Source organism: Sinohyriopsis cumingii, chromosome 4, assembly GCF_028554795.1.
Source record: "Sinohyriopsis cumingii isolate HCF-2022 chromosome 4, ASM2855479v2, whole genome shotgun sequence".
NCBI classification, from domain to species: Eukaryota; Metazoa; Mollusca; class Bivalvia; order Unionida; family Unionidae; genus Sinohyriopsis; species Sinohyriopsis cumingii.
Genome location: NC_142964.1, coordinates 52,488,231 through 52,510,336, shown reverse-complemented (window position 1 = coordinate 52,510,336; position 22,106 = coordinate 52,488,231). Strand labels below are relative to the sequence as shown.

Here is a 22,106-nt window from a genome sequence, read left to right as displayed (position 1 = left end):
CTTTAACATTTCTTCCTGAAAGTCGAGGGGGTCCGAGGCGTGAGTGTGGTACCAAGCATATAAAGCTTCTCATTGTTCAGTGCGCATGTTGTCGGGGTCGTAGTCGTAAGCCTCATGCAGATGGGGAAGAACGGCGTGTTGATTGGCTTCAGTATTGAAAAAGTGCGGAAAATAGCCTTTGGCCATCTATGTCGTTCCAAAAGTTTTAGGCATTCGGCTCAAAGGCATGGCCAAGTAACTCATCGAATCTTTAAACTGTACTTGTCCCACTTGCATAGAAATAATTTTGGCTCCGTTCTAAGTTACTTTCGGAAGAAATTGTCCATCGTATCCGAAGAAATTTTGAACCATCATCGTGGCATAGCGATGGCAATCTCCGCAATGTGCGATGTCCTCTTGGCTCCACGTCTCGTCGATGGGGTCTAAGATCCATTGGGCGAAATCGGCTAGCGTGTTAGTTTCCCGAAATATTTTTTCACGTCATCCAGGAATCTTGCTGCAGTGGGGACAATGACTAACGATAGGCTATTGGATGCACTTCTTGCACGCTCGATGAGCCACGTAGAAATTAGGAATGTAAATGAAGGTCTTTTGCATGTATTCGAAATCGAAAAAGATGAAATTTCCTTTCTTCTGGCCATCTTTCTCCTCTTGTTTGGAATGGTATTTTTGACTGTAGCATTCGTGTTCCAAGTCCACGATTTGGTGACAAATGTGACATCGCTTCTTTCCTGAACATATGTGAGCCTTGGCACTGTTGGTACGTATGCCTTGTCCACAAGTAGGGCACAATCTCAGGAGCTGACAAGCACTTATCTGCTGTGAACCTTGCGTCTTCAGATGCTGATGGTAACAGGTAGGGTTGACAAACGTGCGCTGACAAGCAGGCTGTAAGGGTGTAAATTTCTGCCGATTAATAAAGAGCATATTAATTTGGGAAAGAGAACCATTAATTAGATTCGTGGGTACAGGTGCGTGTTAAATCGCTATACTTCACCGATTTTTAATGTCTGTGTCGTGAGAGTAAGTGATTATTAATTAAGCCTTCGTTTATTTAACCGTCAAACAGACTGGAAGGGAAAATGTCAACTTCGATCTTTGTATCGAACATGTCAGAGTTGAAATTGTACAGGAAATGTATTTGGAAATCTAGAAGTCAGGCTGACCGCAATTTTGGCGACTTTTTATAAAAGGCGGTTGATATATTTAATCCTGATTGGTTACGCTAAATAAGGGGCGTGTTTCCCACACGAAATTTCTTCGTTTAAATATGACCCATCTAACAAATTTAGTCAGTCCATCTTTTACGGCAAGAGGAAAAAAATAGGGAACACCGAGATTGAATTTTGAAGAAATTCTCTCGTAAAACATTTATCCGAGGGACCGGATGTCTGGAAAGTCGACGGACACAATTCTGGCGGTAGAAGCGAGCAAAGCTTGAAAGCACAAGGTATTTGCGTCAGTCTCACGTAATTAGTTGATACCAATATAAAGATTTGCTTGAATTAATTTGCTTTTATTTGCATGAATTTATTTGTTTAAAATCCGTAGATCAATTTTTTTTATATGAGTATAACTGGTTTTGAATTCATCTACAAGAATTCGTACAGTAATCTTCTTTACATAACTTTGACGAATTGTTTGAATTTGTCGACTTGATTGTTATAAGGAATTGGGTATTCTAAGAATTTCATGCATTACTTTAGTTAATATGAGTTACGAGAATCCGTGTGAATTCTCCGATCATAGATGATTTCAACTATGAGAAAGACTAGAGTGCTTGTTGACTGGAATTTACGTTGTTAAGCTATGAAGTGAGATTTCATGTATGCTAAAGACTTGAATGTGTGCATTCATTGGAAAATAACGTAGTTATCGATATAATGGATTTCATTCATTCATTTGTGTAATTGAGACGAGAACGGAACTGTTATGTCTCGTGTGATGTTAATGCGAGTAAGTGATGAAATATCGTTAGGAAGTACATTAATCTTATGGAACTAGGTTTGTTTATGGTCTGCCATGTTTGGCTTGACCAGATAGCCATTGTTATCTATTTGAATTCCGATAGGACGATATCTGACATAACGAGAAGGGAGTAATGATCTATTTCCAGTAGGATTTCTGACAGAGGATTCAGATTGCTTCTCTGTTTATTTTGAAAGGGGAAATAGCTCCACTGATGTATAGCTCCACTGATGTATCCAGGTACCTACTTATCCAAGTATCTAAGTATCTACGTACTTATGTATCCACCTACCCGCACAAAGTTTGAGGGCCGAAAGCGGCGAGACAATAGAGAGTCTGGAGAAGGAAAAAGCGAAAGGACCAAGAAGAAAATGAAAATGAAGGTAAAAATGGAATGAACCGGAAATAAGCAGGTTATGAAGTTGTACAAGGCAATGTCTTCGATTGTTCACTCGATTCCATGATGAACCAATTTTATCTTTAAAATAGATGGGCTATTTATATAAGTATATTTGTGTTTGAAATTCGGTGAATGATTTATTTCAAAAGAGAAGTGTAACTTCCTAATGTAAGGTATTATCACAGTTGTTTATGTAATTGATTTAATTGTTGTATTTCATGTACGGGGGCTCGTGTCATTCTGTTCTATATATCTGCTCAGATCTCTGTTTATTCCATCTAAAAGTTTCACACTTTACGTTAATATTTACTCGATCCGGGCCACAACACCGCGGACGACGACCCTCTAGATAACTATAACCAAATAAAGCGGACACCTTGTAAGAAGGTACAATCCTCCAATCAACGTCTCCAACACCTTCCAGCCCCCACAAGGGCAATGCACTCGTGGTTGTCCTTCGTCAGGGAAGGGTTTAGAGGCCAAACATCCTTAGCATTTCGATCCACAATTGTTCTCGATTGTTATAGCCAATAGTCACATTTCTGGTAATAATAACCGTATCCAAGGAATGCGGTGATACTGGTGATGACATCAAAATGTTCATCGTGATGATAGACGTGAATGTATTTTCCGTCTTTGAAATCTTTGCCTCGAAACAACAGAGGTCCACGCACTTCTTGAGGGTGTAATTTCAAGGTGAGCGTGGAGTCAAGACGTCTTGCAATTCTTGCATTTCAGGAATGCCACAGGGAGTGTCTTTGGATATCCCCTCATGCAGTAACAGGAGTTCTTCTCTTCGTTGTTTGGCTCGGTTCGATTTTTGGATAGTTCACCATGCTCTTTTTCATTCTGCCGTGTCGTTCTTGTCGGCATACATGACTTTGGAAGGTGCTAATTCTGATGGGCTACTAAACTCGATCCAAACGGGGGACTTCAGACTGTCATGATCAATGGAAAGTCTCAAGCGATCGTCTTCTATGGCTTGACATTGTCGTTTCAGTGAGGTTAACAAAGAATTCTATATCTCGGTGATGAACTCTTCTGCTTTCTCCAGCAGTACGTCGGACTTCTTTAAACTTCACCATGTACATGTAGGCTGTGGTTCTAAATTCTCTAGAGGAACGTTTATCGGTCTCTCAAATGTGGTAGTACTCTTCAGGGTTTAGTGGTGGTGGACTTTGGTTTGGTGTAGTCTCTCTGGGTCTGGATTCGGGCTCACTCATGTCATCTTCAAAATCGCTGGCATGGATTTGAGCCAAGACTTCAGCTACTGTGCGATGGGATAAGTCACGTTTCTGCCTCTTACTTTCTTCTCCTTTCTCCGCGATATGATGCGATCGTTTCATCTTAAGCGCAAAAAGTCAAATGACTACATTTCAAAAGCCATAGCCCCCTATATATTCATGTCAGTGTCTTGCCTATATAAAGGGTCAGTATCTTCTCTCTAAGTATTCATTTCACCCTCAATTCGAGCAGAAAGATGGAAGAGCTAACACAGATAGAACTTCTGATCAGAGCTTTGAGATGTGTCATACGAAGGTTTTCTTCAGACAAGCCGACGGACTACTCCTCCTCCTTTCGAGATAAAAGTCAAGAAAGATACTTGCTACATCTGTCAGAAGAAATGGCATTGGTCTTCAGAATGTCCAGACCGTCAAAAAAGCAAGACAGGCATTAAAAGAAACAAAAGTCAAGATACCTGTTATCATTGTCAAGAGAAAGGACATTGGTCTTCAGACTGCCCTAAGAAACAACAGGAGCAGGTGTAGGGGGAGAGGGATTCAGAACAGGAAGAAGAAGAGATACCCTCCCAAATGGAAGAACCCATCGCATTTATATAGGGAAAGTGACGTCACATGTATCTCTCTTCGGATTGGAAGACAGACTCCGCCCTGTGACTGAATTTTTGTAACGCGTGTTTGGATTGGTGAAAGAACTCGATCCGTTTCGATCGGCTCTTTCAGTATGAATAACCTGGGTTCACTTAATTCCCTTCACCTATTCTCGTCACAATATGTGGACAAACGTAGGATCATCTACACTCGTATCGTCAATGCTGTTCCACCCGGACTATTCCATGTATGTCAGATCACCATGGACAATCACCCGAATGACTGATACAGCCCTTTGGAAAAGATGGATCTATGTGGAGAGACAAGGCTGCATAAAGAGAGTTTTAATCTACGGACCAGAGGTCAGACGAAGTTTGAGGAAGAGAAGAAGATCCGTGAGGTGCCCTCTATGTTAATGGTGTGGTGTTAAACTTAAAAACTCAAAGACCCTTTTCAGGGCCACTCCCTTGCTTCGAAAAGATAGCCATTCTTTCTTGCCTAAATTTTTGTTAGTCGATTTTAGATTTTATGTGTAATAGATTTATGTTCATAAATACATGTATGTATGTATGTATATATGTATGTATGTATGTATGTATGTATGTATGTATGTATGTATGTATGTATGTTATATCTCTATGTCCCGCCAAGCGTTCTATCCAGTTCTATGCCCCCCCCCCCCGCTGTTTGGTCCGATTGAGGTCAGCCCCTTGCAACATTGTTGCCAATGTCTTGTACCCTCACGTCATCATTCATATTGTCACTATACAAAACCTAACCTATATTCCACTTTCCCTTGTCCGTATACAGTCCCAACCTTTTGTCCGTATAAAACCTCAGCTGTGCCGTTTGTCCGTATAAATCGTGTCCGTATAGTGTCCCACGACCTTTTTGATTGTATTTTCCATTGTCCGTATAGTATCCCCATATACTACTCGGGACATGATGCTATATGTCTGCTGCATGATGCTATACATTACTATAAACTGCTACACTGCAGACATCGTAGCGATATGACTGAAAAAGTATTAAAGCTACATTAAAAATCTAAATCACATACACATTCGACACCAGGATCTTTTCGAACCAGGTTTAGTCACAGTAAGGCTTTCAGGTACATATATGATGCTACAAATTCATACAAGTTCCGCGAACTTACCGGCAAACGCTGCAGAAGCTCTTCGTATTCTACAAGCAGAAACTATTCACTGTCGCGTTGCAAATGCAGTTGTCAACTTTCCTCTGACCATGACGCTATTGTCATCACTTTGATCCAATGACTGTACTTTCAACATATGACGTAGGCAGTATATGCACGAAAAACCTAATTGAAATTAGATACAGACTTTAAAACACCACACGTTTGTGTGTTGGAAACAAAAATACCAGTTACTTGCAACACCGAAATGCGGTAAAAAATACCGAAGTACACACCGAAATGCACGAATACTTACATCTTTTGGGTGTACATATTGGTGTACAGCCCGATATTATGGTTTGTAATTGTTTTCCTACTACTATTACTACTAAGCAAAGCAAACTTAGATTTAAACGATTTTGACAAGAATTATTTACTTTTTACCGATTTCTGGCGCAATCCATGTAATGACGTCACTCTGTCGTATATGATTTTTACACGATTGGAAAGGTATGTTAAATTGCGGATTGGTCAGAATTTAAAATACAAGAATGAGCTTATGATTGTGAGAATCCAAAATGTTTATTTACATATTTCTGCGGAAATATCATATATTTATTTGTTTCAGAGTAAACAATGACGTAACATACATTCAAAACACGGTAAAAGCTGTCCAATCAAGTACGACCCAGTGATTTCATTACACGAATGGAGCTATAAATAGAAAAAAATGTTAATAATTCCTATTTTAAAAAAAATCACTGAATTTATCATTTATCTTGCTTTTCAATCAAATTTCAAACGCATAGAAATTATAATGCATTTACTTTCATGAGTATTATGGTACAAAATATGTGTATTTCAGCGCGTATTTCGGTTTTTGAGTATATTTCAGTGTTTCTAGTAACCCCAAAATACAAAAACAGCATTTAGGTGGCGCTATACAGTTTGGCATTTTGCATAGGGTTAGGAATTTAAAGAAAAAGAATGTCCCCGGCTTTCCTCACTGGTTATACTGGCTATTTAAAAAAGACCTTGTATATCTTAGGTATAATGCAAAGAACCTTTAATTCCCTTTATTTTGGTGTATGATTGATGGGTGTACTATGGGTTATAGAGTATACAGCTTGGCCTTACTTCAAATGTGCACCTTTCAAAAAAGTGCTAGCTCTACTTGGTCATTTTCACTTCCTGAACTTCAGAGGTCAGTTGTATAAAAAAGAGCCGATAACTTTTTTTACATTTTATATATTTGGTAATTCATTCATTGCACTTTCAGAAGCTGGTATTGTCTAGTCTGGCAAAATTCATTTTCCCTATTTTAATAGCTGCTATGTATAGTGTACTTTAGACTAATTCAGACTGATTTTTTAACACAAGGGAGCAGTCATTTTAGTTAGCAGTGTGCTTAAATCGTGTAAAATTTCCAAAAGTACAATATCCAAAAGAAATATCATCCACATTACATTAATGTAGCATAGAGATATGCAAACATTCTCTCCACTGTGCATGTTTTAAATGCGAACTACTTCACCTTACATACGTCACTCTCTCAAAAGTACATATTATCTGGTGAGCGCCACCTTAATACAATTTAACATAAAAAAATCTAAAAGACGTAAACATATTAATTATCGTAACAAAAAGCGAATCGTACTGATGTTTTGAAACAATGTATCTTGTTAATTTTCTTTGGGCATACTTGATTTCAGACGGAGTCTTCAATACATCGTACGTACCACGCAGTTTACACTTATCCAGGGCCGGCGCTACCATATAGGCAAACTAGGCAGCCGCCTAGGGCGCTGATTTCAGGGGTTGCGTTTTAAAAAAAATTATTGTTTATAAATTTTGAAATTGATATTTTCCGGGGGGTGAGGGGGTGGGGGTGGGGTGCGCCAGAATATAACCTTGCCTAGGGCGGCAGATAGTCTGGCCGGGTCTGGCGCCGGCCCTGCACTTATCAGAGAACAGACATTGTATGAGAAAATAGAGACACACCCATTCAAACATTTAAGATCGAAAAGAAGTTGATTCGTGATGTTGTTATTGTTTTTCTGTGTTAGAAACTTTCTATGTGACGTAATAAGAACTTGTCCCTTGTTGTATTTCTCGTAAATCGAGTAGCCCTTTCTATCGTTTTTCGTGGAATGGAAAAGCTGAGAATGCGGCGACAGTTTCATTATGTAATGCCATGACGCCTCGTCACGATCACTTTAATTATTGCCACTTTAAACAGTTGTAAGTAAATTTGTTTCAGTAATTTTAATAGTATCTCGTACAGGTCAGTGTCTCACACAGGCCAGTACTCAGATTGCATTTAATGTCAACTCGCAACAGAAGGACGCCATGAAACTTCAACAGGTCAATACTGTTATTATTAACATGGGTGTTAGTGTAGAGATTCAGTCTTTATTATGTGTACTTGCAGGATTCTGCATTTTATTAACTAGACCATTTTTTTTTAGTCAGAAATTTTGATATGTAAAAACAGTGTGATTACCAGTCGGCAACAGATCCAGTTATTTGCTTTGGAAAGAAGTTACTCATTTCTAAAAATAGAAACACTTTAAAGACATCATCGGGAATGACTTGTACCTGTAATGGAAGCATATTTAAAGCGATTCATATTAATTTGCGTAATACATAATCAGATTGTTTGCATATTAAATGATTGCGAATTAAACCTGTAAATATTTTGGATGGTACATAAGTGATTCTTAAAGTATAGTAATAATAATAAATGATAAAAAGAAGTAGGTGGAAGCTAGTCCTACATGTAAGACCTGACGCTGATATTTATGTTGTAGGCGTCAAGGTCTTACAGCCTAACTAATTGCGCAGTGTAGCATGTTTTGATGTCGACTAACATCGTTACGAAAGTCAGATTTTCAGGAATATTTCAAACAACAGACAACTAAAATAACGACGCTTTTCTACAAAGTAAAGTCATAATGTTTTAGTCAGACTTTACTTACTCTGATGTCTTTTCTCTAATAAATTCCTGTGTAGGACTAGGTGGAAGCCAGATCAATCTAGTCTTACAACATAAGACATAGCACATGTTGGTTTTGTTTTAGTGCTATGTCTTACTATCCAAATAATGGCCTTGTATAACGTGTTCCGATGTTGTTGACATCGGAATGAGTAGTCAAATTTTCAGGAATATCTCACACATTTTGCAGCATATATCGACACTCTTCCACTAATTTATGTGTAATTAATATACTTACTGTGCTGTCTTTATCCTGGCGGAACGAAAATATGACACTAGCAAATGGATGCATTTTCATGTTCCATTGACATACATTTGAATTTGTTGCAATGTGATGGTAGTCAAGGTATGCCAAAGTATGTTTGTTTAAGTAGGTTCATGCGGCGGATATGTTTCTTGAATGAAACAAAACGTGTTACAGTTCCAATAGTCATAATATATTTTTATTCATGTTGTTAAAGAATAATATTTCAACTTAACCCGATTTCGGCATTCCCGGCTTTCATCGCTTTCCAGCCAACTGAAATATAGGCCAACGAAACTTGAAAACAGGACCATTTCTTTTGTGAGAATTTGAATTTATTAGAGAAAAGACATCAGGGTAAGTAAAGTCTGACAAAAACATAATAACTTTACTTTGTAGGAAAGCGTCATTATTGGTTGCCAGTTGTTTGTGATATTTCTGAAAATTTGACTTTCGTTATACTGTTAGTCGACATCAAAACATGCTACACAGTGCCATTATATAGGCAGTAAGACCCATCATCCCCCAGAACAAACATATCGGGTGATGTGTCTTATGTTGTAGGATTAAGATCAACCAAACGTTGCAATTTTCTGACACTTATCCTTGTTTCCCACTCCCCCCTCCTCATGCACAAACCATTGATCTAATTACTGCCTCACAGTTTGATTGACCTTCCTGCCACTGCCCCAAAACTGACCAATCACATGTCAGCAGTGATTATGCAGATAAGTTTTAATTAACTGTACACACCTTAGACACTTACACAGTTGATTTTTTTATTTATTTTTTTAACCGCACTTTAAACACATTACTGGCTATATCATCGTGAGGAAATGGGAGCTAAATACCTTTCCCACTGCTCCGGTGGCCTAGTGGTTAGAGCGTCCACCTCAGATGCGGGAGGTCGTGGGTTCGATCCCCGGCCGAGTCATACCAAAGACTTAGAAAAATGGTACTAACAGCTGCCTCGCTTCGCGCTCAGCATTAGAAGGTTAGTGTTAGGACTGGTCGGCCCGGTGTCAGGATAATGTGACTGGGTGGGACATCATGCTACATGTCTGCGGCATGATGCCCCAGTGCTAGACATCACTATAAACTGCCACATTGCAGACATCGTAGCGATATGACTGAAAAATTGTTAAAGCTATGTTAAAAATCCAAATCACATCACATCACAACACACAGCACCTTTCCCAAGCACACACTGAGGCAGTCGACCCAGGATTGGTATCATACCCACAACCCTATGAATACGAGTTCACCACTGATCTACCATATCTCTTGACAACTGAGAGCAGTGAGAAACCCAATTACCTCAAGTTCTTTGGTTGTAGATCTGACTACAGTCAGGGTACTTATAGCCCAGAGTTACCTATATAATGAGTTTTGTGAAGAAGCTATCCACTTTATGGAAGCAATCTTCAGTTGGATAGCTATGGGGAGTTGTAGAATTTGACAGTGAGTAAATGGGTTTTTAGTGATCCTTCAGCAGATTAGGAGGGGCAGGCCATTTGTTGACCATTTTACGATAGTAGTAGAACTGGAAATACATTATGACCATCAACTGGATGCAACAAGATCTATATATATCCCATTGATGAATTGATATCTGAGGGCAAGAAAGTTTCCTTTTGAACTCAAATTGCTATTAATGAAGTAGTTTTACAGCAGTTATACATAACCCATTGCTGTTACATATCTTCCACATAGTGGAGAATTGTCAGTTAGACAGGCTCCACTTGTGCACCTGACTTGCCCGTGTGCAGAACAGATATCATTTTCTAGAAAATGTGTTTAATTTTTTACCAGAGGAAAAAATTACTTGTTTCTAAAGCTCCATCACATTGTGGCTTTCCTTCACCAAATAATGTATCTCTATGTTACATTTTCTCCATATTCATTTTAAATGCCAGTACCCCCCCCCCTTTTTTTTTTTCTTCTTCAGATTCATTATATATAAACTTCTAGCACCATTTTGGGAATAATAATAATCAAACTTTATTGGACATACACGAATGGATATAGTCACTGTGCATCTGTCAGTTACATACATACACTGATCTGTATGACTGCATCTGCCAGTTAAATCCATTGATCTTGTGATAGTCTGTGCATTTGTCAGTTACATACATCTGTCCAGCTGTATGACTGCATCTCTTAGTCACATTTTCTTGTTACCTGAACTCTGTCTATAAAAGGTTCAAATAGGGATATAAAATATGTATGATATTTGTTTCACAACCACTACCTATATTTCAGAGATCCTTATGAGTATTCAAATTTTGGACTGGTTTAAACTAAACATCTTTGATAATCTTTTTGTAGGTCGGACTGGTTTGCTGATCTGAAGTTTTGTGTTCATTGTGATGCAAGAAATAAATGAAGTAGTGGGAGACTGATATAGTTTTTAGACATTTGCCATAAACACATTTTGTTCACATGATAGAAGTTGCATGTTGTTTTGACAGTTTTCATTTGGATTGATATCATTTTCATGCACAATTAGAAGCAAATAAGAGACTAACTTTCTAACAGTGTATTTTACCCCTAAAATGTCTTATAGAAGAGGAGCAATTTAGAAATTGGCAAGGCAGATGTATTTTAAATAATGATATGCATAACAGTTTCAGACTGAATCATATCAAGGTAATTTTGAGGGCTGTGTGTAGCTGAGTGTGACATAGCACAGCAAAGAGATTAATGCATTTCATTAATTTAGAAGTCTCATATAATGGGTGAGTCAGAGTTGGTAATTTCACTGGATGAGAATTCTGGAACTTTTGATGTTCCTGATAATACCAGAATTCAGAGGAACTTGCAACGTCTGCAGACCCATATTTTCTATCCGATAATGAGCAACCAATTCAACATATCTACAAACAGAAACATGGTTGGTGATAGACCAGACTGTTTGGTTGGGTCTGGTGCAAAGTCAGTGAGCCCGGACCAGTCAGAGGAGAGATCTGTTGCAGATCATGTTTCACCGAAATTGGATGTGGAAGAGACATATCCGTCAATCAAAGACGAAGAGTTATTTGGTGAGGGAGATAAGATGAATATTGGTCCAGTGGATTGGAAAGACTATGGTGATGAAATTGGGAATGATATCAGTGATGGACAGAGCAAAGATGAAGACAATTCACTGTTCAAAAAGATGTCTTCCCAGCAGAGAGATCCCAAATATCCTGAATTGAATCTTTCACAGACATCTGTTTCATCTGAACAAGACACCACATCCCAGAGAAGGAGTCGATTCAGAAACTCAAAAGATCTAGAGGTAATTAAGGATAGTGCATATGCTGATGAAATTTTAGGAACTTCTCGAGAAGCAGCAGGTTTAGAGCAAAGCAGTGGCATGCCGGATATAATTAAAAGTTCTTCCGGGTCAAGTCAATCATCTTTTGCTGCTAGCATGATGTTGTTACAGCAGCAATCACCAGATGTGTTGAATGAACTCGAGGGAGATGTCTTCCCTAAATGTTCTGATGAACCTGATGGTTATTGCCTGTTGGGTGAAAAATTTATAGAGAAATTAGAAAAGAAAATGCACATTGAGGGAGTGAGTTATTATCCTGAAGATATGCCAAAACCTTCAGTTGAACCTTCTGTACATTATTCCCCCAGTCAACACCCAGAGGGTCCTGCTGGTGAGAAAAGAGGTAGATTCAGGTCCAGTGGTTATGGAACAGATAGTAAACAATCCCAGAATTCCCAGAACAGCATGGAAGGTTCTGCATTTGATGGATCTTTTGAAAAGAATGATCTAGGATCAACTGTGATTAATAGAAGAGGCAGTAAGGGTTTGGGCAGACCACAGATTGGCTCTGCTTTCTCAGAGGAGAGTGGACAAGAGTATGAATCAGTCAATAATAAATATGTTTCAGTGCCCAACCTGAGCATTTTTAACTTATCTGAAGTCAGTCATGACTCACCACCAAATGATTCAATGTGTGGCAATCTACCAGACATAGATACATTGCTTAAAATGGAAAATTGTGGGGATGAGAGTGTAGCAGTGACTAATTCTGACATACCACATGCCATTGATGAGAGTGTAGCAGGGACTAATTATGTCATACCACATGCCATTGATGAGAGTGTAGCAGGGACTAATTATGTCATACCACATGCCATTGATGAGAGTGTAGCAGTGACTAATTCTGACATACAGCATGCCATTGATGCAAGTGTAGCGGTGACTAATTCTGTAATACAGCAAGTCAATGAAGGGGATCCTAAAGACAAAGATTTGATAGAGGTGCAAAAAAATTACTGTCAGTCATCTTCTCCAGAGGAAACTTCTTCAAACTCCTTTAAACCAACTCTGGATGCTAATGAGGTCCTAATACAACACATTGAAAAGAGTGAAGAGAGTCAGACACCCAGTGTAGAGTCATCTGTTGAACTCCCACCCTCATACAAACTTGAGAACTTACAATGTGCCATGGCTCTCATGTGCCATGATCTTTTTGTGAACCAGGATGAAATAAATTCGGCAAAGTATGATCAGTACTTACAGAATTTCCCTACACCTAGTCCAGTCGGGGACCATCAGGGCAGCCCCTATGAGAAGAGCCCCAGGTCTACACCAGTTCCACTTGCAGATCTGGTAAGTCATTTAATATGTCCATTTGAAAATTGTTTAATTCTAGAAGCAGGTACATGTACCAGGTTTATGATTCAACTTGTCATGTGACTGTTCATGCAATTGTTTTACCACCATGACAAGGCTAAAACTTTTTTCAATACACATTTTAAGACCAAACTTCAAATTTGAATGTATTGGGGAATGAAAACTTAAACTGGGTCATTGTTACCTACTTCCTTCAGTTCATTTAAAATTCCCTTGAAGATAGTACACAGGCATTAATTTCAACATCTTTTCTCACCTTGCTACCAGAGTTGCAATTTTGGACACTAAAACTAGGTTACTATGGCCCTTTTTGTGGAAAAGTGGGGAATCTAGTACATATTTTCCTGTTAATGTCCGTATGTCAAGCTTTTATTTTTGTCATTTTACTTAAAAGCCATTTTTTTATATTGAGGAATGAATCGTGTACATCACCATTAGAAAGCTGTGTATCATCTTCACAGATCCAAGTCACTGCTTAATATTTTAAGTTTTCCTTCACCATTCCCCTTCCACAGTATAACTTTAAAGCCATTGAAAGTAAAGGATGGATAATGAAAGACTCATGACAGGAAGTTGTGTCAGCTGCATTGGGTGGTCTGTTTTTGATCACAACTCAATATTTTACATTTTCTTCACACTTTTCCACTGTTCCATAACATTAAAACCATTTGAGTTTAAGGTATTGAACTTATAACTGTATATTTGTATTTTTATATCATTGTAAGATAATGTTTCTTGGACTTCAAGGGGATGTTTATCTTCAAGGTAAAGGTCATGGTTTGGTATTTCATGTTTTCCACCAGACCTTACATTCTACTCTATAATTATAGGTAATGAAACTTTATATATTTAAGTACCATCATTAAAACATGTGTGATGTACAATATTATTGGTAATATTTTCAATATCTTTGTCACAGCTCAGTATTGTATTTTGTATTACACATTCATTTCAGCTGTATAATGTTAGAGCTGATTGGGAGTAGATGTGTGTGTGTGTGTGATTTGGATATTTAACATAGCTTTAACAATTTTTCAATCACATCACTACGATGTCTGCAGTGTGGCAGTTTATAGTTTATTATCCTGACACCAGGCTGACCAGTCCTAACACTAACCTCTTAATGCTGAGCGCCAAGCGAGGCAGTTGTTAGTACCATTTTTGTAAGTCGTTATGACTCGGCCGTGGATCGAACCCATGACCTCCCACATCAGAGGTGGACGCTCTAACCACTAGGCCACGGTCGCTTGAGAGTAGGGATTGAAGACTTTACTTTTGCAGCGTCATGTGATTTCTACCTTATTGGGGATCATATCTGCTCTGTCAAGAGTACAACATAATATTTGACCGTTTCCACCATCATACTTTCCATTCCTTTCCTGTCTAGTAACTTTAGAGCAGCTGGATATTAATGGATAAAATTTCACACACACACACGCACAGATAAGGTGTAATGTGTATTACCTTGGCAATCTATGAATCGAGTTTTGCACTGGAATCGGTTCCATCATCAGGTGGGCATTTAGATTAGGTGTATTGTTTATTACATTGGTGGTTATATCTTCAAGGCCAAGGTCATAGGTCAGTATTTTAAGTTTTGTATCAAACTTTCCATTCCATTCTGCAGCTTTAGGGCCCTTTCAGATCTACAGATGCAACTTGGTATGCCTACACATTATCAATAGAAAGTTGCTCATTGTAGCTTCAAGGTAATGCTAATGGGTTTTGTATTTTCGCATTTTCCTTGCTATGGAGCAGTTTGAGATTAAGAAATAAGTAGGAGGCGTCAAGTTTATACTTTAGGGTCCTGTCTTCAATGTGTCACAGACCACTTTAGGGTCATGGCTTCAGGATCAACATCATAAGTCAGTAATTTAAGTCTTCCTTCATACTTTCTTTTAAAGTCAGAGCCTTTTGACATTAAGGGATGAAATTTGCTATCTTTTTCATGCACCATATTGGGGGTCCTGTCTTAAACATCTAGGTCATAGGTTTTAGTGGCATTTTCCCTTTTGCTCTTCAAGATAAATAAATGAAACCTTATGTTGTGCTGCATTTCATGTTTGGAGTCCTATTCTAAAGGTCAAGGCCACATGTATATATTTCATGTTTATTTTCTGCTTTATATCTTCAGTGATGTTTTAGAGGTACAGGGATGATCCATGGTACATGTGTGTTTCTTTGTTTGATGGCATCTCATGTATCACAGTCAATATTTTATCTCCAAGATCATGACCACTCCTATGGCCTAGTGGTTAGAGCATCCACTTCGAATATGTGAGGGTCGCGGGTTTGAATCCCATCTGAGTCATACCAATGACTTATAAAAATGGCACTAACAGCTGCCTCATTAGGCACTCAGCATTAAGAGGTTAGTGTTAGGACTGGTCAACCTGGTTTCAGGATAATGTGAATGGGTGGGACATAATGGTATGTGTCTGCGGCATGATGTCCCAGTGCTAGACATCACTATAAACTGCCACACTGCAGACATCATAGTGATATGACTGAAAAATTGTTAAAGCTATGTCAAAAATCCAAATCACACACACATACACACCTCCAAGGTCAAGGTCACTGATTTCCTTTTTGCACTTTCACTGTAATGCCCTTGGAGACAGAGGCTTAAAACTTGGTTACTTTCACTTTCCATGTCTGCATCGTAGCTCTACGGCTCTGTCAAAAGGGTCACAACTAGAGTTCATCATTTTTTTTCTCTCTCACCACAGGATTTCACTGAATTTTTTTGTTCCATGGTTTGCTTTCAGTTGTTGCTTTACAGAATATTATCTCATGTCACAGAAGTGGAGTATGGATTACCAGAACTCTACATAGTGGTCAGGAAATACATGTACATCTGTATCATCTAATGTATTTACAAGTGTCAGTTTCAAAGTGTATATATCCGTCAACAGCACACCTCCTAGACTTTATCCAGGCTACCAATCAACGTTTACTTGTCTTACAACACTGTAGAGCACACATCTTGTGTACAACTGTAAAACCAAGCAGTTGATTCTTAAAAGCCTTGTCGATACGTGGAAAAATAGCCTTGTCAATACGTGGAAAAATAACCTTGTCAATACGTGGAAAAATAGCCTTGTCAATACGTGGAAAAATAACCTTGTCAATACGTGGAAAAATAGCCTTGTCAATACGTGAAAAAATAACCTTGTCAATACGTGAAAAAATAACCTTGTCAATACGTGGAAAAATAACCTTGTCAATACGTGAAAAAATAACCTTGTCAATACGTGGAAAAATAACCTTGTCAATACGTGGAAAAATAACCTTGTCAATGCGTGGAAAAATAACCTTCCTCTGATTTATAGTACCATATCATATTCATGATAATTCTTTAAAAAAACAAAACAAATTATTTTGAGATAAAACAGAACATCTTAGCTCAAATGAAAATCGGAGCCCCACACCCACATATAATGGTCAGTACCTTACAGTAGATGAGTTTGTTAGGTGAATGTTAATTGTTGTACAAGTTGTGATCTAAAACCTGTAATGAAAGTGAGTTTATTCAGTTTGCACTATTCTTACACTCTGTAAAACACATTGTACTGGCATTAGAGAGCTTGTTGAAAATAACAATAGGAAGCATTGACACTGAAGCCTACAATCTACTAGCTATACTATTGATATAATAGGCAGGGAAATTTTGAGAGGATTGCAACACCCAGACAAGATATTTATCTGAATGGGCCATTAAGCACAGAACATTTTGGTAACTGTGAACTTTAATGTCCAATGTACTTTTCTATTTCAAGGTATGAGATGTACCATATGTACAAGCGTATAAGACGAGTTCAACTGCAAACTGCATTGACCCAGATCTGCTGTCACATAATGTGCCAGCAAATCTGGGTCTGTGTAGCTTGTTAGAAGTAATCATTTGACCAAACAACATAGACCCTGATCTGCAGGCACATTATGCTACAGCATATATGATCTTTGTTGTTTGCAGATTGACGTATAAGTGAGTACATATGGCATGTTGGAAGGTACTCTGAGTAGCATTGTTGTTTTATACTAAGTTGTAAACAACCTGAAATTCAATACCTCATATTGTGGTGGCATCTCTGATTGTTTATCTAGTGGGATGATGGTTGGCTTGTTTACAGTACACCCAGCACAGATTTAAATCTCTGTATTAAAAAATTGCTTTGAAGTGTTTTGCTTATGCAGAAAACTCATCTTCAGTTCCAGAGATGAAAGTCACCTTCTGATTAATTGTACTTTATAACCACATGTTTGGCACTGAGGTGTGCATTTGACCTTCATCCTACAAGTATGGTCAGTGGGGAGGGTTTTCGAAGTTTTTTTGCTGCCCAGAAGCTGGAATATGAGCTGCCTTTGCACTTTATCATTCAAAACATTGTTATGGCTCTATGGTCTTAAACTATGTAGCAGAAAAAGCAAACGCAAAAGCAAGTTAAGTAAAATTAAATAATTAATTTAATTCCTTAGAATACAAAGTGAACATTACAAAATGGGCATGCAGTATTGTGAATTAAATCCCAAATAATCCTAAAAGTTCTATCACAAGCCCAAAAGTATAGTGTTCTGAATAAAGTTCAGTGCTGTTCTGAATTCTGATTTTGAATGTGCTGATCTACCAGTAGTCTTGAATGTGCAGATGTACAATAGTCCTGATATATCACAATGTTATAATCCAGAATGTCTTTGAATGAGTCCACAATAATCCCAAAATGGTTTTTTAATCCAAAAGTTAATGATCATTTTGTAATTCCAATGATTATTTTCTTAAATAAATGATTCCTGTCAAATGATATCTGATCACAGTTACTTGTACTGACTGAATTTAAAGTAGGAATGAATAATCTTGTTGCTCTCAACCTTATGTACGTCACAATGTAACCTTATGTAAGTCACAGTGTAACCTTATGTATGTCACAGTGTAACCTTATGTACGTCACAGTGTAACCTTATATGTCACAGTGTAACCTTATGTATGTCACAGTGTAACCTTATGTACATCACAGTGTAACCTTATGTACATCAGTGTAACCTGATGTATGTCACAGTGTAACCTTATGTACGTCACAGTGTAACCTTATGTATGTCACAGTGTAACCTTATGTACGTCACAGTGTAACCTTATATATGTCACAGTGTGACCTTATGTACGTCACAGTGTAACCTTATGTACGTTACAGTTTAACCTTATATGTCATTGTAACATTATGTATGTGACAGTGTAACCTTATGTTGTAATATCATTTTATAAAAAAAACCTCAATCAGCTTAATGAAAAATTACCCACTGTAAATATGTTTGTTTCTATATCATCGAAGGTCCTAATTAAGCCTGGGTCTTGAACTTAATCCCAAGTAAACATCTATTTATAACATACAAACAAGACAAAAATAAGATACCAAGTCTATCATCAATCATTGACCAATGTCAAGCATGCAGTACAATCTAAAGCTACATAACAATAATTCTGGTTACTTTACAGTGAAGAAAAACAGTCATTCATTGACAAATTATGTAACACTAAGAAAGTGAAACCCACAGATTTAAGTAAAATCTACAAACTGTTTATTTCTCTATGATGCAGAGTGAAAAATTCAAGAAACATGATCATATTCTTTATTGTGAATTAAATCCCAGAATAATCCTCAATGTCCTATTACAAGTCCAAAAATATAGAATTTTCCAAATGAATTCTGATAGTCTTGAATGTCCTGATTTGATACAGTGATGCAATCCAGAATGTCCTTTAATGAATCCATAAAACTTAAAAGTAGTGTGTATAAATCCAGAAAGTGCATGAGCACTTTAGTAATTCCATCCAATATTTTAAATAAATAATTCCTCTTGAATTATATCTGACTTGAACAACACAAATGGATTCACAGAGATTGATCCAAAACAGGAATGAATTATTTGTTCATCAGATCCATATTTATACACATTTTCACCTACATGATAATAGAATGTGAAGATTTCTGATGGAATAACCGAGTGTTACTATAACTGTAAACAAGAGTGAACTTGAACTCTTGCTGTGAAAACATACTGCTTACAACTTATAATCATGGCCAAAAGTTAGCCATGTAAATGTGTTATTTACAGCTTATAACCATGGATAAAAGTTAAGCACACAATATAAATTAAAAATACATTAAGACACTGACATATAACCTATGGGCAAGTGTAACACTACAGAGCTACGTAAGTTTAACTGATAATCATTGATAGCCCTGGACTTATGTCCAATCTGTTAGCCACCAGACTTGTGGAGGATTGCCATAATAGTAGTTGCAGAGAACATTACAGGGTATCTCAAGTCTTTTGCTGAGGAATAAGTTGTTTCTTCTCTCAGCACCTTGATGACAGACAATGCAGAAATTATGGAGATAACTTCTAGAGAGGTTAACTTAACACACACAGTACTATGCTCACATACTTGTTTGTGTCATCAATGGACTGAGAGTGACAATGTCAATAGATTTATCTGCTGGGCTTTGGTTAGTTGAACATTCAAGTCACTCAACAGTTACAACATATACTGTTAAAACTGGCAGATAAAGGCTGGTCTCAGATTTTGGTTTTATTCAGGATATGCACCAGATGGAATTCTAGATACCTGATAGTGAAGCATCACTGAATGAGCTCATAATTTATGTTAACTCCATTATTTTTAATGATGCAATTATAAAACCAGTAGGGGTGCAAATTGTGGCCAAGTGGTCTAAAGCGCTCTCCGTTACGGATCACTGCCATCTCACCTCTGTCTGCATGGGTTCGAGTCTTGGATTCGGCCAATGTGGTATGTGAGAAAGCTTGCCAGTAGCTTCTTGTGGGTGGGTGGTTCTTCCCAGGGTTTTCCCAGGTTCTTCCTCCACCATTAAAACTGGCCACCATGCATAGCCTATCGTGTGCTGAAAAATGGCATTAAACCCCACAACAATAACAAAGCCAGTAGATCAAAGCACGATTGTTATCAAAAGCAAATTCTAGAGGATAATTCAAGATACTGATGCAGTGTTAGAGATCCTGGTCTGTAATACTAACTTTAGGGTCAGAGAAGATCAGCAATGTCCATTGCTGTTGTCATTTTATTTACACAACCTCATAGCTTGTGATTTATTTTCTAATGAAGTTGATTATGACTAGAAGAAGATAATGATAATTTTGATTGCCGAGTTGATTTAATTTACGTATTATATTCAGTTACTATCATAATGCTGAGATATGTTTGAACACAATTTGGCCATAGCATATCCATGCAGTTTCATTTGTCTTTGGAACATAATTTGGCCATAGCATATCTATGCATTTTAATTTGTGTTTGGAATACACATGGGCCATAGCATATCCATGCAGTTTCAGTTGTCTTTGGAACACACTTAGGTCATAGCATATCTATGCATTTTAATTTGTGTTTGGAATACACATGGGCCATAGCATATCCATGCAGTTTCAGTTGTCTTTGGAACATAATTTGGCCATAGCATATCCATGCAGTCTTAGTTGTATTTGGAACACACATGGGCCATAGCATATCCATGCAGTTTAATTTGTCTTTGGAACACACTTTGGCCATAGCATATCTATGTAGTCTTAGTTGTGTTTTTGGAACACACTTTGGCCATAGCATATCCATGTAGTCTTAGTTGTGTTTGAAATACACTTTGGCCATAGCATATCCATGCAGTCTTAGTTGTGTTTGGAATACACTTTGGCCATAGCATATCTATGCAGTCTTAGTTGTGTTTGGAATACACTTTGGTCATAGCATATCCATGCAGTCATAGTTGTGTTTGGAATACACTTTGGCCATAACATATCCATGCAGTCTTAGTTATGTTTGGAATACATTTGGCCATTAGTTGGGTTTTTGGAACACACTTTGGCCATAGCATATCCATGCAGTCTTAGTTGTGTTTGGAATACACTTTGGCCATAGCATATCCATGAATAGTTGTGTTTGTAACATACTTTTCCCATAGCATATCCATGCAGTTGCAGTTAAGATCTACTCTTTGGACTGTATAGATAACACAATTTCCACATTACAACAACTGGGCTTACATAGGTGGATTTAAATGAAAGCTGGTTTTACTTATATCATCCTTACTCAAACACACGTCGATGCACATATGAACATTATTTTCTTCTTTTCACAGTTAAGGTATAACCTTTTTGTGCCTTAGTCATTTTAACCTGAGTCATGTGACAAAATATTCAGAAACATGCATGGTAGTGCCCTTGAGATGGCCCCAGAAACTGATTTTTAATTTCCAATTACCATGACCCAGTTTCCAGTTGTTTTAACAACCAAAGAGAAAAAGTTACAGACACTGAGAGTATGAAAACAGATTTATCAAAACATCTTCATTTAACTTCTCTTCTTACTCGTTAAACATCATGCTAATTCTTTTTAAGAAGGCAACATGTACTGGTTAAATCTATTGCTTAAACCGTAAAAATTATGAAATTGTTTGACACAGTAGATGATTAATTGACTGGATATTCCTGTATTATGCTTGTCAGACGCCACAGATAACAAGAGTAGATTTGGAGCGTTCTTCACGCTGTAGAGACAAGCATTGTATGGATGAAAGCTGCAGAAGGGTAAGTAAAAAATAGAATCATTTTTATATCAGTTCCTAAAGTCCTCAGGAATACTTAGACAACAGTGTTTGATACATACATACATACATATATATATATATATATATATATATATATATATATATATATATATATATATATATATATATATATATATATATATATATATATATATATATACTTGAGGCAACACCTGGCCATAACTTCAGATGAGCTAATAGTATGGCCCCATATCAGGTATACATTGTATTATTGTCCATTGGTAGGCCATCAACAA

The 22,106-nt window shown here is 37.5% G+C and overlaps 1 protein-coding gene across 4 annotated transcripts in view; it reads left to right on the top strand.

Moving 5' to 3' along the window:
• Positions 1 to 22,106, top strand: part of LOC149801162 (uncharacterized) — a 66,162-nt gene that overhangs the window by 5,110 nt on the left and 38,946 nt on the right. Inside the window, exons 2-4 of one of the 4 annotated variants that reach the window (XM_089955188.1) lie at positions 2,166 to 2,351; positions 10,906 to 13,189; positions 21,749 to 21,829. In XM_089955188.1, the coding sequence (XP_089811314.1) occupies positions 11,312 to 13,189; positions 21,749 to 21,829 (1,959 nt within the window). In that variant the 5' untranslated portion in view covers positions 2,166 to 2,351; positions 10,906 to 11,311. Of the gene's footprint in view, positions 1 to 2,165; positions 2,352 to 7,344; positions 7,703 to 10,905; positions 13,190 to 21,748; positions 21,830 to 22,106 lie in introns of those variants that run through there. The other 3 variants (XM_089955185.1, XM_089955186.1, XM_089955187.1) reach the window with 3 other exon arrangements.